Below are 16,412 nucleotides of genomic sequence, written 5' to 3' on the forward strand. Positions count from 1 at the left end.
GTCCACAGCTTTGACAGCCCAAGGTGGTAAGTCAATGGACATTAGGAGGTAAACTAACATAGCGGTGAGCACAAACTGAACCTGCACTTTCCTTCCTGCTTTTGTTTCGGTGTGGTTTTTCTATTTTTTCATCTGCAGTTCTGCACTGAACCCCCAAACTCAACAAATCTTCTGGGTGCTAGATTCAGCCATCCATTCAGTTCAGTAATGTCTATTCCGTGTGCTTCTTTGTTTCATTGTACTTTGTTTCCACACTTCCCTAGGCTCAGTGCATTCGCTCTGATTATGTGATCTTGGCGATGATAGCCAAAAGAAAAGCTCGTGGCCAAATACAGGATAGAAAAGAGCCACATGGAAGTTTGAAAACCATAGTAATTTGTCAAACATAGTTAATCAGAGAATTTAAGATGACTTCTCATTATATATGCTTTGTATCTAAGATCGATCCATGAATAGGATCAACGATTAACAATTATGTTATCCATATATGGCCATACAAAGGATATAAGATTATACATAATTGAAAGTAAAGTCATAAAATGAACACTGAGCTCAGGGTTATGTGACATTATAATGTCATATTGTTCACAGCTGAAGCGACACATAAAACTGAGTGGAGGGAGTACTAATTGCTAACCCACAAGCAACATATTACATAAATTAGTAAGTGATACAATTATTGTGCGCATGATTGCATCTTGAGTGTATCAGCATGGGTGAACTATGCTATGCACCACAATTTTACATTGCACAACATACACTACTTCACCATTCAGCGAGCATGCCTTCCATCGAGCTTCTCAACAATTTCAACTATAGAAGGTCTCTTCTTCTGATCAATATCCACACATTTTAGCCCAGTTTCAATGCATGTTTTTACTTGCTGGAGGCTGTCTGCGTCCAGTGATGAGTACTTGGATGCTATGTGCTCATCTGTCCATGTTTGACGAACCTGCAGGATTAAAATTATGCCTAAGTAATATTATACAAACAAAATTAAAATAAGCATCTAACAATATTAGTTGATATATATGTGGCCTTGCCTGATCTACAAAGTCCCTTCCAGACATGTCTTTGTCATTCATAGAGTTCTTCTGTCCAGTTGCGATCTCCATGATTAGTACGCCTAAGCTGTATATGTCAGACCGGGTTGAGATTTCTCCTCTGTACAGATATTCTGGAGCCATATACCCTCTGGAAAGCATGAACATCAATGTTACAAATATCATGGGAGACACAAACGCAAAGCAATAAGGAAACAAAACAATTGTATGATGGAATTGTTACTGGACTTACTTTGCTCCCACAACATTTATTGTATTTATTCGGGTTTGTTCTTCACCAAAGAGTCTTGACAGGCCAAAGTCTGCAATTTTAGGTACCATGTTATCATCCAACAATATGTTGGCAGGCTGAAGGTCCAGATGAACAATAGGCCTGTCCATTCCCTTGTGTAGGAAATATAAACCCTGGCAGATGCCCTTGATTATTTTGAAGCATGTCGCCCAATTAGGCCTAGAAGACATATCTGAAGAATGAGAACATGGGTCATGTAACATACAGAAGAGCGCATTGCTTTCCTATATTAATGATAAAACATGTCTGTTGGTTACTGCATCCTCATACCAAAAATACACTTGTCGAGGTTTCCCTTGGGCGCGTATTCGTAGCAGAGCATGCTCTCAACCACATCCACAAGAATGTACCTTCCATTGTGCTCTATCACTTTCTTCTGTGCTTCATGACAGTAGCCATACAACCTCACTATATTCTCATGCTGGATGGCCATAAGGTTCCCAACCTCGTTCTTGAACTGTTTGTCAGTTGCCACTGGGGAATTATCTGAGAGCTTCTTCACAGCAATGGGTTGCCCATCTTGCAGAAACCCCTGTCAGTTTGACCTCTCAGACACTGTAATCGGTGTGCTTTAATTGAACTTTGTTATTTTTTAAAAGAAAAAAGAGAGTTTTTTATCCTAGCCATACCTTGTAAACAGTTCCAAATGCACCTTGACCCAGTTTTCGGTCAGCATGGAACCCGTTCGTAATTTCTTTCAGAAAATCCGCTGGTAGTTGCTTCGGTAAAGTACTCAGAAGACTAGGCTTACCACCTCCACTGGCATCAGTGGCCATTTCTGACGATTGAAGTAGCTGTACGCCTGTACCTGTACAGGGGAGCTCTTCAGGAGTTATTACAAATTCTACGAAATGATGAGGTTCTTCAACAAATTATCGAACTTGAAATTTCTGAAATCAATCGAAAATAAGCAGCTCGTTAGAAGCACTGACCTGGAGAACACTTGAGGGATCCAAGCTCGAGAAAGAGACTGAAGAAGTGAAGAACCAGAGGAGCTGAAAATCTGAAATTGCTGGCGGGACGCGGGATGAAGCTTGAGCTGCAGGGCTTTTTTTTGAAGATTATATATAAACGAATGAACCCGCGGGAACACGGGATCTGGATCGAGACGAGGGAAGCGAGATGACTCGACTCAAGACGAGGCGGCGACGCGAGCAAAGTCAGTCAACGGCGCGTTGTGTTGTGTTGTGCTGTGCAAGGGTGAGGTCACACTGGCGATGAAAACATACAATTCGTTTAGAGAGATTTAAATCTATTTATATTCGAGTCTAAATATTTAACATTCGATACCGTATTCGTATTCGAATACTTAAATCGTATATTTATGATGTCAACATTCAATCGTATATTTATCACAATTTAGTTTGAGACGAATCTTTTAAGCGTATTTAGTCCATGATTAAACAATAATTGTCAAATATAAACGAAAGTGTTATAGTGTTAAAATTCAAAAATTTATTGGATCTAAACCTGACCTTAGTTCGTAGGCACAAGCACAAAGTTTTTAGATATTGTACCATGCAGCACTTTTGTTTATATTTAATAATTATTATTCGACCATAGATTAACTAGCTTAAAAATTCGTCTCGCAAATTATAAATAAATTATATAATTAGTTATTTTTACTCTAGAATTCGATGTTATGGACAATCTTGAAAAGCTTTTAAATTTCTGTGCTTCTCGTGTGAGGCCTCACTCCCAAACGTGTCTGTGCCGAGTTCAGAAAAGGGGCAATTTCCGGGACTTCCCTTGAATATTGTATTATTATTTTTAGGTAACTACAGTACGGGGCAATTTCGAGGACTTGTTTGAGCAAATCATGCCCCTTCTATTTTTCTTCAATTGAGGTGGACCCGTGGACTTTTATTAAATAAAAGTGGCTTATAATAAACTGAGCATTGTTTGGGGACTAAGGACACTCCCAGTGCTAGAAATTTCATGTAATTTTTATACCTATTAATTTTTATAAACATTATATATATAAACTATGGTAATAGTTTCTATAGAATATTTTTTTTATCCAATCAAATTTATTCTCTCTCTAATCTCACCCAATCATATCACTTCATGTCTTGGATTTTATGTACATACTACAATTAATGTATATAGAAACCATGATGGTTTGTACATTGGGAGTGGCCTATGACTCAAATGAAGAGGCTAAATAAGCAGTGATGTGCATTGGCATGTCGCATGTCTTCTCATTTCTCAACCTTCCAATGTCCTCTCATCTCAGGTTGAGTGTACATGAGGAGTCACAGACAAAAAAACAACTAATAAGTACCAAAGAGACAATAAATGAAGGCAAGTGGTAGCCAATAAGCAACAACACGACAATAAATGTAGAAGTCTTAGGCCTTGTTTAGTTCAAAAAATTTTGGGAAATCGACACTGTAGCACTTTCGTTTGTATTTGACAAATATTGTCCAATCATGGACTAACTAGGCTCAAAAGATTCGTCTCGTCAATTCCGTCCAAACTGTGCAATTAGTTTTTATTTTCATCTATATTTAATACTTCATGCATACGTCTAAAGATTCGATATGACTGAGAATCTGAAAAATTTTGCAAAATTTTTTGGGAACTAAACAAGGCCTTAAGCTAACATGAAGAAGATTTTTAAATAAAAAGCTTTTGCTTAAGCAAAGGAGATAAATGAATGGAGTGAGTACATCACAAATGCAAAACTAAGAGAATGAAGTTTGCTAAATTTCAGGTGCCTAAATTTTAGCTTTCTTTCATGACAATTATTACATATATTCTTACTAAAATTACAGTTCGTTGCAATTTCTGCAGACACGATCTATAATTTCTGGTTCCGAGAATAAAAAAACGACAAATCATAAACCTGATAAAATCTTACATGTGTTGTGTTGGCATAAAGATAATTTAACCATTTACAATTTTTTCTATAGTCAGACAAGGAAAAAAATTTGATATGTTATAAAGACGAATAACAAATCATAATAAAAGTGATAGTTTAGTTGTACTAATTAGTAGAGTGTTGCCTCAAATCTTCTTAAATTCATGTGTAATATAGGAGAAGTGCTAGAGAATTTATACACAACCACAACTAGTACTACCACATATAATATTTGCAGGCTGTCCCGCTAAATCTAGTTGGCCTAGCCTCTGCCAATTTGTTGTCAACTTTGTTCGTCTGCACTACTCTAGCAATATTTTTCAGTTTACAAACAGTGTTTTCTTCTTACAAGAAATCAGCATAAGCATTTACCGCTGAAGTAGTGCTGTAGTGGTAAAGAATTTGTGCTGATGTGTGTGTGTATAACCATAGCAAGATACACCACGAAACTACAATACAGGAGCGCAATAGAAAAGTACAACAGCAATTCACTGTTCCAGCAATAGAAAAGTACAACAGCAATTCACTGTTCCAGCCTTCTCTATACATATAAAAACATTAGCACACCATCAGTATCTTTTAGAAGGAATCCAAACTGGGACTATGCTGTAGGAACCACATGCACAAGACAAATAGACTGATCAGTATGTGGCCAAAGAGGAAGCTTTCAGATTTGACCGTTTATTATTGGCACGATGGTTGCATAACCAATCTTTCTAATTAGATAGACTGGATCGAGCAGCAGTGAAGAAATAAGAGGAAGCCAACAACATGAGTCACTAATTCTTGATAACATTAGAGCTCACAATCCCCAGTGGACGAAAGTACTTATTCCATCTTCAAAACAGGTTTCTTTTGATGCCTGCCAAGTTGTTCCTCCACGTCTTTTTTGAGTTTGTCATCATGGGAACCCTTAATCTGGACTTCCTTGAGTTCAGATTCAGACAGTTTTTCTAGCCCAGACAACTTCATTACCGACCCTGAACCACTACAGCAGGAAACTTTCAACAGCTCAAGATTGTGTAGTGCTTGTGATCCAAAAGTCACATCTAAGCTGGAGCTGCAAGAAATCTCGAGTACCTTCACTGTTTCATAGCAGCGTAATTGCTGTCCATTCAACATGACACAAAAATTGAGCTTACCATCAGGAAGCTGCTTGGCAATGAGACGTAGAATAGATATTTTAAGATCCCTGAGTCCATTAATAGTATCTTCAGTTAATATAGTCATCTCCAAAACTAACTTCCTGAGATTGTCAAGCTTATTGATCCACTCTGGAAACTTGTCTGCAAGACCATACAGTTTAAAGCTCTGTAGGTTCTTGGGGGGAAGATAGCCGTCTGGGGTGACATACAAGCAATCCTGATTGTCCTTCTTGAGCCTAACCGATAAGGACTCTAAATGCGCATGACTTGAGATGGCCAAACAGAAATCTTTGCTGTTGTTCCTACTGATTCCAGACACTCCAAGCTTGCGCAATTGAGTGAGCTTCCTGACCTCTTTCAAGATGGCCCTCCCTCGAGCAGAATCGACATTAACAACACCGATGGTGTGCAATGCAGTCATTTTGTCTATCCCAGTAGGCACCTCAACACCCTCTAGCTGTCGATGTCTGCAGAACAAAGATGATGTCCATGATACTGTGGTGCGTGGGGTTGGTTGTTTCTCGGTAGGTTTGGGTGCACCAGCAGTATCAGGTATTGGTTGTTCCTCAGTTGGTTTGGTGGTACTAGCACGAAGGTACTGCAGTTTCTTCAGCTTGGTGATGGTTGTTGGCATGGTTGCTATGGATGTATGTCTGACATCCAGAGTCTCAAGCTGCCTCAAACAACCCAATGAATTCGGCAGCCTAGAGATCTCACTGCATCCTCGTAAGGAAAGATACTTGAGGCGACAAAGCAGCTTCATCATTTGTTTAACATCTTCATCTTTTAAACCAGATGCATCCTCAAGATCCAGAACCCGAAGTAACCTCATCCTATCAGATATGAAGAATGGCCTCCATTCTCCAAACACTGTCAAAGACCGTAGCCGTGAGAAGTCAATGCTCTCAAACACAATTCTGTCTCTGTCCCAGCTTTTCAGTATGATGAGGTGACGCCCCGTGCGCTGAGAGGTTAGGGTGCAACTGCCTCCCAGTTCAAATACAAGGTTCTCTTCCATTTGACGTGAGATGATATACTCCCGGACAAAACTATTGACTTGGCACAAAGTCATTCTTCTGCCACCGAATGTGGTGGTGACTGAATATGTTTTCTGCATTATTATGCTCAGATCGAGGAGCCTGCAGAAGAAGTGCTCCCCTCTCTCATCCGCAGAAATTTTGTCCGTGTCCCTGGCATAGCCCTCTGCAATCCACCGTCTCACCAATCGCCTTCTCCGGATCCTGTGACCTCGAGGAAAAATTGACAGATAGAAGATACATGGCTTGAGGAAATCTGGGCAAGTTCGAAAGTAGGAGTGCAGCCAACCAAAGAGTGGCTGCAGGCAAGCAAACTCTGGGCTGCTCTCCAGCTCTTGCATAAATTTGAGGTTCAAAGAACTTGCACTATCCATCCATGTGACTGTTTTAGGTGCCAAAAAAATAGCTACGGCAACTATCACCTTGGGAAGACCACCGCACTTCAAAATAAGTTCTTGTAGCTCTTCATCTCGGGAGTCCTTTATAGGAGATGATGGTTTTTGCTTATGTACCTAAAGCAGAAGGACAAATGCTTTCAGCATGGTAAGCAAAATGCTTTAGGCTGCGTTCGGTTGCCATGGTTTTGGCCCAGGAACTATTCCAGCTTATCTAAACTATACAAATTAGTGAAGCAAATCCATCTGGAATCATTCCAGGGACCCAAACCGGATCAACCGAACAAGCCCTTAGCTGTTTCATTCACAAAGGCCCTGTTTGGTTCCCCTGCTAAATTTTAGCTATCAAAAATTATTTTAGCTACTCTTGGGTGACTAATGAGACTAAACTATTTTAGCACCTTTTTAGTCTGTGCATTTGGAAGTTTAGCTACTAAAGTGTCTAAAATTTAGTTGGCTAAAATTTAGCAAGGGGAATCAAAAAGGGCCAAAATGTATGCACATAATGAACACACACTTCATAGTCAACTTGATATATGCATTAAAATATCACATACTGAAACTGTTCAATCATAATTGTCTTAACTACAAATGCAAAATGAAGTGAAAGGAAAAGGCACAAATACATTACTATTTTACTACAATTAGTGTCTTGCTTTAAGAAAAACGAAATCTTTTTCTATCATGTCTGGTAAAAGTTTAAGACAGCGGAAGAATTTTCCATAAAAGGTTATTATTTTGGTCCCTATTACCACTTAAAACACCATCTGGCCCTAAACATTTTTATGTTCTATGTAAATGTCATTTTAGATGAATTCCATGTATGCATATCTATCCTGATAAAAAAATATTAGACAAATTTATCTTATGGCAATAATAGCGCCAACAAACATGGGAATCCAGTATGCTAATAAAACTAATCTATAAATGTAATAGTGGTCAAAATTTAATATTGACAGCTCTGACCATGCAGAATCTGCTATGCACTTAGTTATAAATTTGAAATTTTCAGGAAACTTGGAGAAATGGTGAGAGCCTGCCGATTGATGGAAAGGTTAACATTCCCTCTAGTTTTGAAGTTTTAAGTTCAGCCACTCTTTCTGTACAACTACAAGTTGTGGGTTTCATGCAAAATATGCCCCATGGCTATTTATTAGTGTAGGAGGAATAGAATTAGGTTGAATTAGATTGTTTGCTCTGAGCCTCTCGGGCGGTATATACAGAGTTTACATGCCTTGGGGGATCAAGCCGATACACGGGATCACAATCCCAACTAACTCTATCCTAGTCATGATATACTCTAACAATTAGCATTCGTTCTCAAGGGAGAGATAACAACTTCAGGTTGTTCTAATCAAATGAATGAATGGGCAAAGAAGGTGAGAAGGACTTTTGCATCAGCATTAAGTTTGTAAAAAACATATGTACGCAGGAAATTTTGTTGAAATGATTTAGAGCAGATTCTTATTTCTGAATAAGCATACCTGCTTTTTGAAGAGCTTGAGGGCTGCTTTGTCTTCTAGACCTTTGACATTAAATACGACCCCTTCATTGTCTGCACAATGTGTGGCAATGCTAGCTTCAGTTGTAATTACAATGATAATACTTCTAGAAGGTCTAGACACCAAGGCAGCTTGTATTAAGTCCCATTCTTCGATGGACTGCAGATCATCAATAACAACAAGGCACCGATTATCCTGTATAATCTTATGACACTCTTGTGTAGGGTCTCTGATTCTCATGGCTTGAACAGGTTCTGAATAAAAATCCAAAAGCAAACTGCGGGAGAAGTCCCTTAAATTGAATGGGTGGGTTACATCCACCCAACCATACTTCTCAAATAATTGGTCATTTCGATGAATTCTGTCAAAGTACATGTTCCTAACAAGGGCTGATTTCCCAACACCAGCTATCCCCCACACAGACAGCACTTGCAAACCATTGAGATATGCCTTAGCAATATAGTTAACAAGTTGGTTCATTTCTGACTTGCGTTCAACAAGTTGAAAATTCTTCACCCAATCAGAGGCAGCCTTCCGTTTAGATGTTGGAATTCTGTAGGACAGAAAGCCATTAACATGGGTTGCTTCATCCTGCATTGATATTTCATTGCTGTTGTCTACCACTCTATCAGATTCCATGCTTTTATCACCATCACCTTGCAAACCCTGAAACGGAAGATTGGTACAGAACCATATAAAGGAATTAAAGACCAAGGGAAGGCGATTTGCAAAGAGTGGAATAAAAAAGGAGCAGCAACGATGTTTCTGTGCCGAAGTCCTACATTGGATACTTTAAGAGGAGAAAACCATATGTGCAGGTTCTGAAGTTTTTTTTTTCCCAAAAGATTACAGTATGTTTTTTTGAGCGAGTAGATTACAGTATGTAGTCAAGATGAGATGCTTCTCTGGTCTCCACTCTACAATACCATTTCGCTTGCAAGAAACGGAATTTGGAATTGATGAGCAGCAAATGAATACTCCCTCTGACCTAAAAAGAATGCAATTCTCACTTTTTGAGAAGTCAAACAATTTAAGTTTGACAAAACCTTTTTAAAATACTAGCATTTATGATACCGAATAATTATCATTAGATTAATCATGTAATATATTTCATAGTATACCTACCTGGAGACATAATATTGATAGTATTTTCTATAACTTAGTCATACTTAAAAAATGACTTAGTTCAGATCTAGAATTGCACTCTTTTTGGGATGGAGTAGTTATAAAAACAGCATAAACAATACTAATGATTACTTTTGTCATTTTCATCCCTTCCAACTGAAATTTAGTTTAACTTTGAACACTAACATTGTTCTAGTTAAATGATGTTAAAGGTTACCTCCTCGAAGAAGACACATACAGAGTGCTCTGCTGAGTACTGCTTCACCTCCGATACTTGGTATGAATGCCCAATGCACAAGCTTGCAATTTCGCACTGCTGTGTGGATACAATGATCCAACTTCCATTCTTCCTGTCTGGCAGGTAAGTCCTGATGGTGTCCCAATCTCCAATTGTGGACAGATTTTCCAGGACGACTAGGTATCTGTTCTCATTTACTTTATCCATAAATGCCTCAATGAGTCTGCCTTCCGTTGTCGCCATTACCTCAATCCTCTTCAGTTCCTCCACATTTATAACGATTCCTTTTTGCAGACAACTGTTTCTGTAGAACTGAGCCACCATACTGCGGAGGAACTCGTGGGGATTGAAAGGTTGTGTAAGCTTCACCCAGCCACGACATCCAATTTTTCGACAGAGTTCTGGGTCCTGGTACGTCTTTCTGATGATGGATGTTGTACCAAGTTCACTGCCTGTTCCCCACACTGAGATTACCCCAAGGTCAGCTTGTTCCTTTGTGAGTAGCTGGGTGAGGTCTCCAAAACCTTGCTGCTTTTTTGCGGTGTCCCTCGCCTCAACCAGCATGTCAAGCGCCATTGTGCCAAAAGCAGTGTTGGGTGCCATCTGTTGCTGCATGATGGGCTTGGATCCAGAGTCGCTGATGAGGCTGTAGCGTGAGTTCCTTCGACTCACATCCTCAACCCTAACCTTGAGCCGCTCTATCTCAGTTACCGCCTCATCTAAGGGCAATGCTGATGCTGCCAGGCAAAGAGGAAGCATACGGCGCCACCACCTTGGCTTGTTGTCCAGGTGGATGACAAACTCTATGCAGTCCTCCACATCATATGCCAGATCACGAACCTGCCTCACCCAGGTCCTCACAACGTTGTTCTTGACACGCTCCTCATTGGCAACGTTGAGGAAGGAGTGCATCATCTCAAACTCACCAGCAATGAATACAAGGTTGTGCTGCACACTTTGCTGCAATTTTGCCTCCTCCTCAATCGCTGACTGAGCCTTGGTCAAGGCCCCCTCCACCACTGTCTTGGCCAGGCCAACCACAAGGTCTGCCATTGCTCTTACTGTCTTACAGTCCCTGATTCACTCCTTAGTGATAATAGCTAGAATGCTAGATAGGAATTGTTTGAGCACCTATGGATGGAGGTGATAGTCAGCTATAGAAAACCTAAATTGGACTTTGTTTAACAAGACTCCGCAAGAGTCCGATTTGCAAAGGAAAAAAAGTTTACCTGTAGCTCATGTAAAGGACGTCCCTCGCAGATAAACAGATCTGCACTGATGCTAATAATTTATCATCTACATCTGCTTCAAAAAGGAAATTTTACATTAATAGAATAGAGACAGATATATTCTGTATTTTGGGGATAAAATGATCGCTTAAGTGCAAGACAGGAGGTATGCATGAGGAAGAAAGATCAAAAGAAACTTTTTAGATGGGCAACTTGGTGGTAGATAATCACATACTCACCACTTAAACAAAGTGAGAATGTGTTACTGATTAAGATCTACTTGTGAATTAGTTTGCTGTGAACCAAGCACTTGGGTTGGGCCCTTCAAATGAGTTGGATATGGTTGAAAAAAACTGGCCTGATCGACCTTGGGCAGCCTTCCCCATACAGGTCCATTCTTCAGTTAGGGCATTCTTCTCATTGGCCATCATCTCAGAAGTTGGGAATGGAAAGAACACCCCTTTTGGACTAATAATTGGGTGTGTATCATCTTTTGTCCCTGACTCGTTTGGACTATTTTCTAAAAGGTAAGCAAAGCAAAGAACAGTTTGTGATGCTTTGGCTGAAATGAGTTGGATTCCAAGGTGCAGTCACTGTTATTGTCATTGCTAAATTTCTTGATTTATCGGACCTATCCGAGGTCGAAGACTCCCACTTATTTGGAAAAGTTGGGTGTCTGACAAATGCAAATTCTTCTTGTGGTTGGTCGCCAATAATAGATGTTGGACTGCAGATCATCTTGCTAAAAGGGACCTCATGAACATTGCCAGTTATGTGATCAGGAGGAAGAAACAATTGACCACTTGCTTGTTTCATGTGTTTTCACTCAGCAAGTGTGGTCTCCGCCTGCAGCAAGTGAGTTTGCAAGCCTTAACCCCCCAGCCCAATGAGATTTCCTTTACTGATGGGCACAACAAATGGTAGATTGAGTGGTCCAGTTTGAAATGGGCCAAATTCCATCATCATCTTAGGAGCATGGGTAATCTGGAATCACCACAATTGCTGTGTTTTTATGGGATTTTGCCAAGCTTGAATGAGATCTTGTGTTCTTTATGGATGAGTTACACCTTTGGTGTTTGGCTGGCTCGAGGGGTCAGCACAACACGTCAAAGAAGCGGTTGGCTGAGCCTGCCCGGGTTCGAGTCATGGCACCAACTTCTTAAGATGAAAATCAGGGGGGACGTCTCTCCCCCTGGTCGATTTTTTTTTTTTTTTGACCTTGCCCTTGAGGTGAAAGACAATTGATGGATGGTTGAGCTCATCTATAGTGTTTTGTGTTAGTGGCGAGCATGTAAAAGTTTTTGGGGTATGTCTGGCTGTTTGGTGTATGGGTTAAAAAACCGTTTCATTATAATGATACACAGCTCTCCTATGTGTTCGAGAAAAAAAGTGAACCACACAGTCACTGAGATGGCGAATGCCCATCAGAGTCCAGTTGATTACCTGCCCATCAAAAATTACGTGTGGTAGTGCTAGATTTTGGTTGGGTTTGATTTGTAATTTCGGACGAAGCAACAAATCCAAATGCAGGGGCCCAGACAGAGTGCAGTGAAGGAGCAGCTACCCGGCCAGCAGTACCAGGGATTAGTGATGCTGGCAAGGTGAAAAACTGAAAAATGCTGCAGTTGTGAATTGTAATGGGGTGCCAGAGACAGGGACGGCAGGCACAAGCAAGCGGGCGCGAAATCAACCAAACAGAGCACAGTCTTCCACTAGGGGCGTGTTTGCTAGGGTGGGTTGAGGGCAGCCGGCCGGCCTGCCCGCGAATTCTGTCGAGCAAACACAGGCACAGCAATGGTTTGTGGCCGAGTTCAGGGGTGATTTGGCGCATGCCAAGGCGTAAGCATTTAAGGGTCACGAGAAGGGGAATCAGACTATTTCACAGTATGCTCGACGATGAGCTCTACTCCGGATCTCCTAGAACTAGAAGTGGCGCAAGAACTCGATGCACTCGGAAGAACACGAGCTGCAAGTGGCCCAAGTACACAGCAGCATAAGCAACAAACTAGCCAACAATTCGCAACCTGCGAGCTTCACAAGTACCCTCAATCAGACAATAGATTCTACGAGTACGAGAGGAGATCGGTATAATCCAGATCCGTCCGTGAGCATCTAATCCAAAACTATACACAACAAAAAAATCTGGATGCAAGCAGCAGCGATGTACCTTGAGATCGGACATGGCATGGGCCATAGGATGGGACGACGTTGACGACATCGGCCGCTCACCGACTGGGAACGCTGCCGGGGCCGCGCCGGGAATGCGAGCGCGGCAGGTGGACGCCGACACGCCGTGATTGGGAGGTGATTTGCTCCGGGAGCGATGCCGCGCAGTGGACGAGACAGGGGAGGGAGACGACTTGACTCACGGGTCAACGGCATGAACGCCTAGTTTAGGCCTTATTTAGTCCCATTAAATTTTGAAACATTAAATATGGATAAAAAATAACTAATTACATAGTTTGTCTGTAATTTGCAAGATAAATCTTTTAAAGCCTAGTTAATTTATGGTTAAATAATATTTGTTAAATATAAACGAAAATACTATAGTATCTATTTTGTAAAAAAATTTAGAACTAAACAGGTCATTAGTTAGTGAATAAATTTGCCTTTGACTACTGTAGCACTTTTATTTATATTTAATAATTATTGTCTAATCATAGACGGCTTAAAAGATACGTCTCACAAATTACAGATAAATTCTGTAATTAATTATTTTTTATATTTATATTTAATACTCTATATATCTAAAGATTCGATGTAAGAGAGAATTAAAAATTTTTGGAAACTAAATAAGGCCTTGTTTACTTTTACCCAAAAACCCAAAATTTTTCAAGATTTCCCGTCACATCGAATCTTTTAGACCCATGCATGGAATATTAAATATAGATAAAAATAAAAGCTAATTACATAGTTTGGTCGAAATTTATGAGACGAATCTTTTAAGCCTAGTTAGTCCATGGTTGGACAATAATTACCACAAACAAACGAAAGTGCTACAGTGTCGCGAAATTTTTCACACAAGAAACTAAACACAGCCTAAGGCCTTGTTTAGTTCCGAAAAGATTTTCAAATTTTGGTACCGTAGCATTTTCGTTTATTTGTAGCAAATATTGTCCAATCATAAACTAACTAGGCTCAAAAGATTCATTTCGTAAATTACAGATAAACTGTGTAATTAGTTTTTATTTTCTTCTATATCTAGTGTTTCATACATGTGATATAAGATTTAATGTGATGAGAATCTTAAAAAAATTTTGAATTTCGAGTGAAAGCCCGAACGAAACTGGGGTCTCGGAAACACGGTCAGAGCATCTCTCCCTATCCTCGTGAGAGTCATTTCGATGAAAATGTCTCTCATATCGTGCACATTCTTAAAGCACGTTTGGCAGAGTCTCTTATAGTAATATTTCAGAAAAATATTTTTTTATAAAAATTATATAAATACAAAATTTCCTTTAGAAAAGATTATTTTTTTGAGCGTATAAGGTTGTTTCCATCCTTTACCAAGAAAAGATACGTACTCTCTCTGACCGGCAATAAACATTTGGTGATGTGAGGGAGCAGTTGTCATCCACTGTCACACTTTTTTTATCTTTTTTATTCACTTCCAGATGGAAGCAAATAGATAAGTTCTGCACTGATCTACCATTGAATAGCATGATAGAGGTATGTTAGGCTAGAACATCAATTATTTTGGGATAATCCCTCAGTGCTAGAATGTCACATATTATGGGATAGAGAGAGTACCATAGAGGCTTATCGAGATTTTCCTTTCATAGCATAGACAACTTCAGTCATTTCTATGGATATATATTTTCCACCACGTGGAAATCACATTCCTCTCTAGTTCATGACAAAACCCAACCAATTGTACTATATTTTCGTAATTAAACACTATAAGATTTACAACCTTAGTATAAAATGTTTTGATAGGCATGTTATCGTTGAGCCGCTTCACATGCCTACTCTATAGATTGAATGTCATTAGTGTGTTTTTTTCTTAAAAATCTGTTATAAGGTTGTGTGTAACATGATTATATAGAGGCCCGTTGATGTAACAATCTTAAAATTTAATAAAGCTTTCCTTATCAGAAAGAAAGAACGGCGAGCATGCCCCCATCCAGTAGAAGCCCCTCTTTTAGTCTCCAAGGATCACTGCTAGTAGAACGATTTTGTGTTGCATAATTTTATGTTTTCATTTTAGGGTCCAAATCAAACCTTATAAACTGATCCAAAACACAAATGCTATACAATACACATGTGTTCTAGCACCAAAAAACACATGGATTTTTTTTGTATCTATAATGTCTATGGTCCACATGTCATAACAAACACATAACACCTTCCCCCTCATTGGTTTCTCTCTCACCTGACTCCTTCCTTCACCTGACTCTTTCTCTCCCTTCTCTTTCTCATCGATGACCACCGGCGCCAGCATCGGCAACCGGCGAGCTCGCCCCAGCCCTCTCACTGGTTGCACAATGTCGTGGAATGGTCCAAGGTCTCGGCGCACAACATATTGTGCCCACTGCCTCCATCCATCAGGACCTTAGTGAGCAGAGTATTGCTGATGATAGGGTTGACGACGAGGGGATAGTGTTCTGGGCTTAGAATATGATCTGGGTGATCGTTACAATCGAACATGATGGTCTCCTCAGACCAATCGAGGTAGGACAAGATGGTCAGCTCAGCCGCATAGACCTCTTGGTGCTCCCGCTTCCTCTGGCTCACCGTGAGTTGCATCATCTGACCCCAAAGATCCAGAAATAGTTCTAGACTTTGGGGAACCCATCGTCCTTCCCATAGTCGTCCTTGTTGTCCGTCGCTTTTTCTCGGCGTCCCTTAGAAGAGGCCTATTGAGAAGAGTAATGTCACAAGACGGTGCACTCTTTGAGGTTATGCTTTGTTGGGCCCTTCTGATAAGAGCACGGTTTTTTGAGCATCTCATCAAAGACCCCCGGACCATGGAGAGGGTATCTGGAGTTCTTGCAATCTGTAGCAGCAATGAGGGTGGCCTCCTGGCGCTCTTGTTTCCCTTTCGGTTCTTCTTCTTCTTCTTGGGGTCGCGGGAGACTGAGCCCTCGGGGGCATCCTCCTTCCGCTTCCCCTTGCCTTTGTCATCGAGGAAAGATTACCCTAACTGCCTCTTTGCTAAAGGCTAAGTTGGTGGTGATGTCTAGGAGCTTGCTCGCGTTGGTTGGTGTCTTCTGTCCGAGCTCATGGACTAGCTCTTTGTAGGTGGTGTCGGTGACGAACGCCCTAATGACATCTAAGTCTGACGTTGAGGAGTTCCGTGCATTGTTTGGAGAAACGTCGAATGAACTCATGAAGAGTTGCCAAGAGTTCCTAAGGTCCCAAGAGTGTCTCGGCATCTAGAGGGTGTCTCATTTGGCTTCTATCAATAGCTCCTGAGGTCCCAAGAGTTTCCTAGGCGCACATAGGTGCCTTGGAAGTTCCTCACAAAGATCTTTACCAGGTCTTCCTAGTGACCTAGTGTGGGGTAGGTGCTCCAGCCAAGC

General features: G+C 40.6%; 2 protein-coding genes across 3 annotated transcripts; both read right to left on the reverse strand.

Moving 5' to 3' along the window:
* Nucleotides 506–2,560, reverse strand: LOC8071595 (cysteine-rich receptor-like protein kinase 19). Its single transcript, XM_002450574.2, has 6 exons — nt 2,289–2,560; nt 1,986–2,164; nt 1,627–1,888; nt 1,297–1,528; nt 1,044–1,194; nt 506–952 (listed from the first exon to the last, which is right to left on the reverse strand). Exons 2-6 carry the CDS (start codon nt 2,130–2,132, stop codon nt 773–775), a joined length of 972 nt encoding a protein of 323 aa, XP_002450619.1. The 5' UTR covers nt 2,133–2,164; nt 2,289–2,560; the 3' UTR covers nt 506–772.
* LOC8060035 (probable disease resistance protein RXW24L) lies at nt 4,496–13,273 on the reverse strand. 2 transcript variants are annotated; one of them, XM_002450575.2, is made up of 5 exons: nt 13,058–13,273; nt 10,891–10,963; nt 9,641–10,792; nt 8,281–8,964; nt 4,496–6,913 (listed from the first exon to the last, which is right to left on the reverse strand). In XM_002450575.2, exons 3-5 carry the CDS (start codon nt 10,712–10,714, stop codon nt 5,048–5,050), a joined length of 3,624 nt encoding a protein of 1,207 aa, XP_002450620.1. In that variant the 5' UTR covers nt 10,715–10,792; nt 10,891–10,963; nt 13,058–13,273; the 3' UTR covers nt 4,496–5,047. The 2 variants fall into 2 exon arrangements, with proteins under 2 accessions (XP_002450620.1, XP_021317042.1); XM_021461367.1 differs by having other exon boundaries at nt 10,891–10,966.

Source organism: Sorghum bicolor, chromosome 5 (genome assembly GCF_000003195.3).
Source record: "Sorghum bicolor cultivar BTx623 chromosome 5, Sorghum_bicolor_NCBIv3, whole genome shotgun sequence".
In the NCBI taxonomy this organism is placed as follows: domain Eukaryota; kingdom Viridiplantae; phylum Streptophyta; class Magnoliopsida; order Poales; family Poaceae; genus Sorghum; species Sorghum bicolor.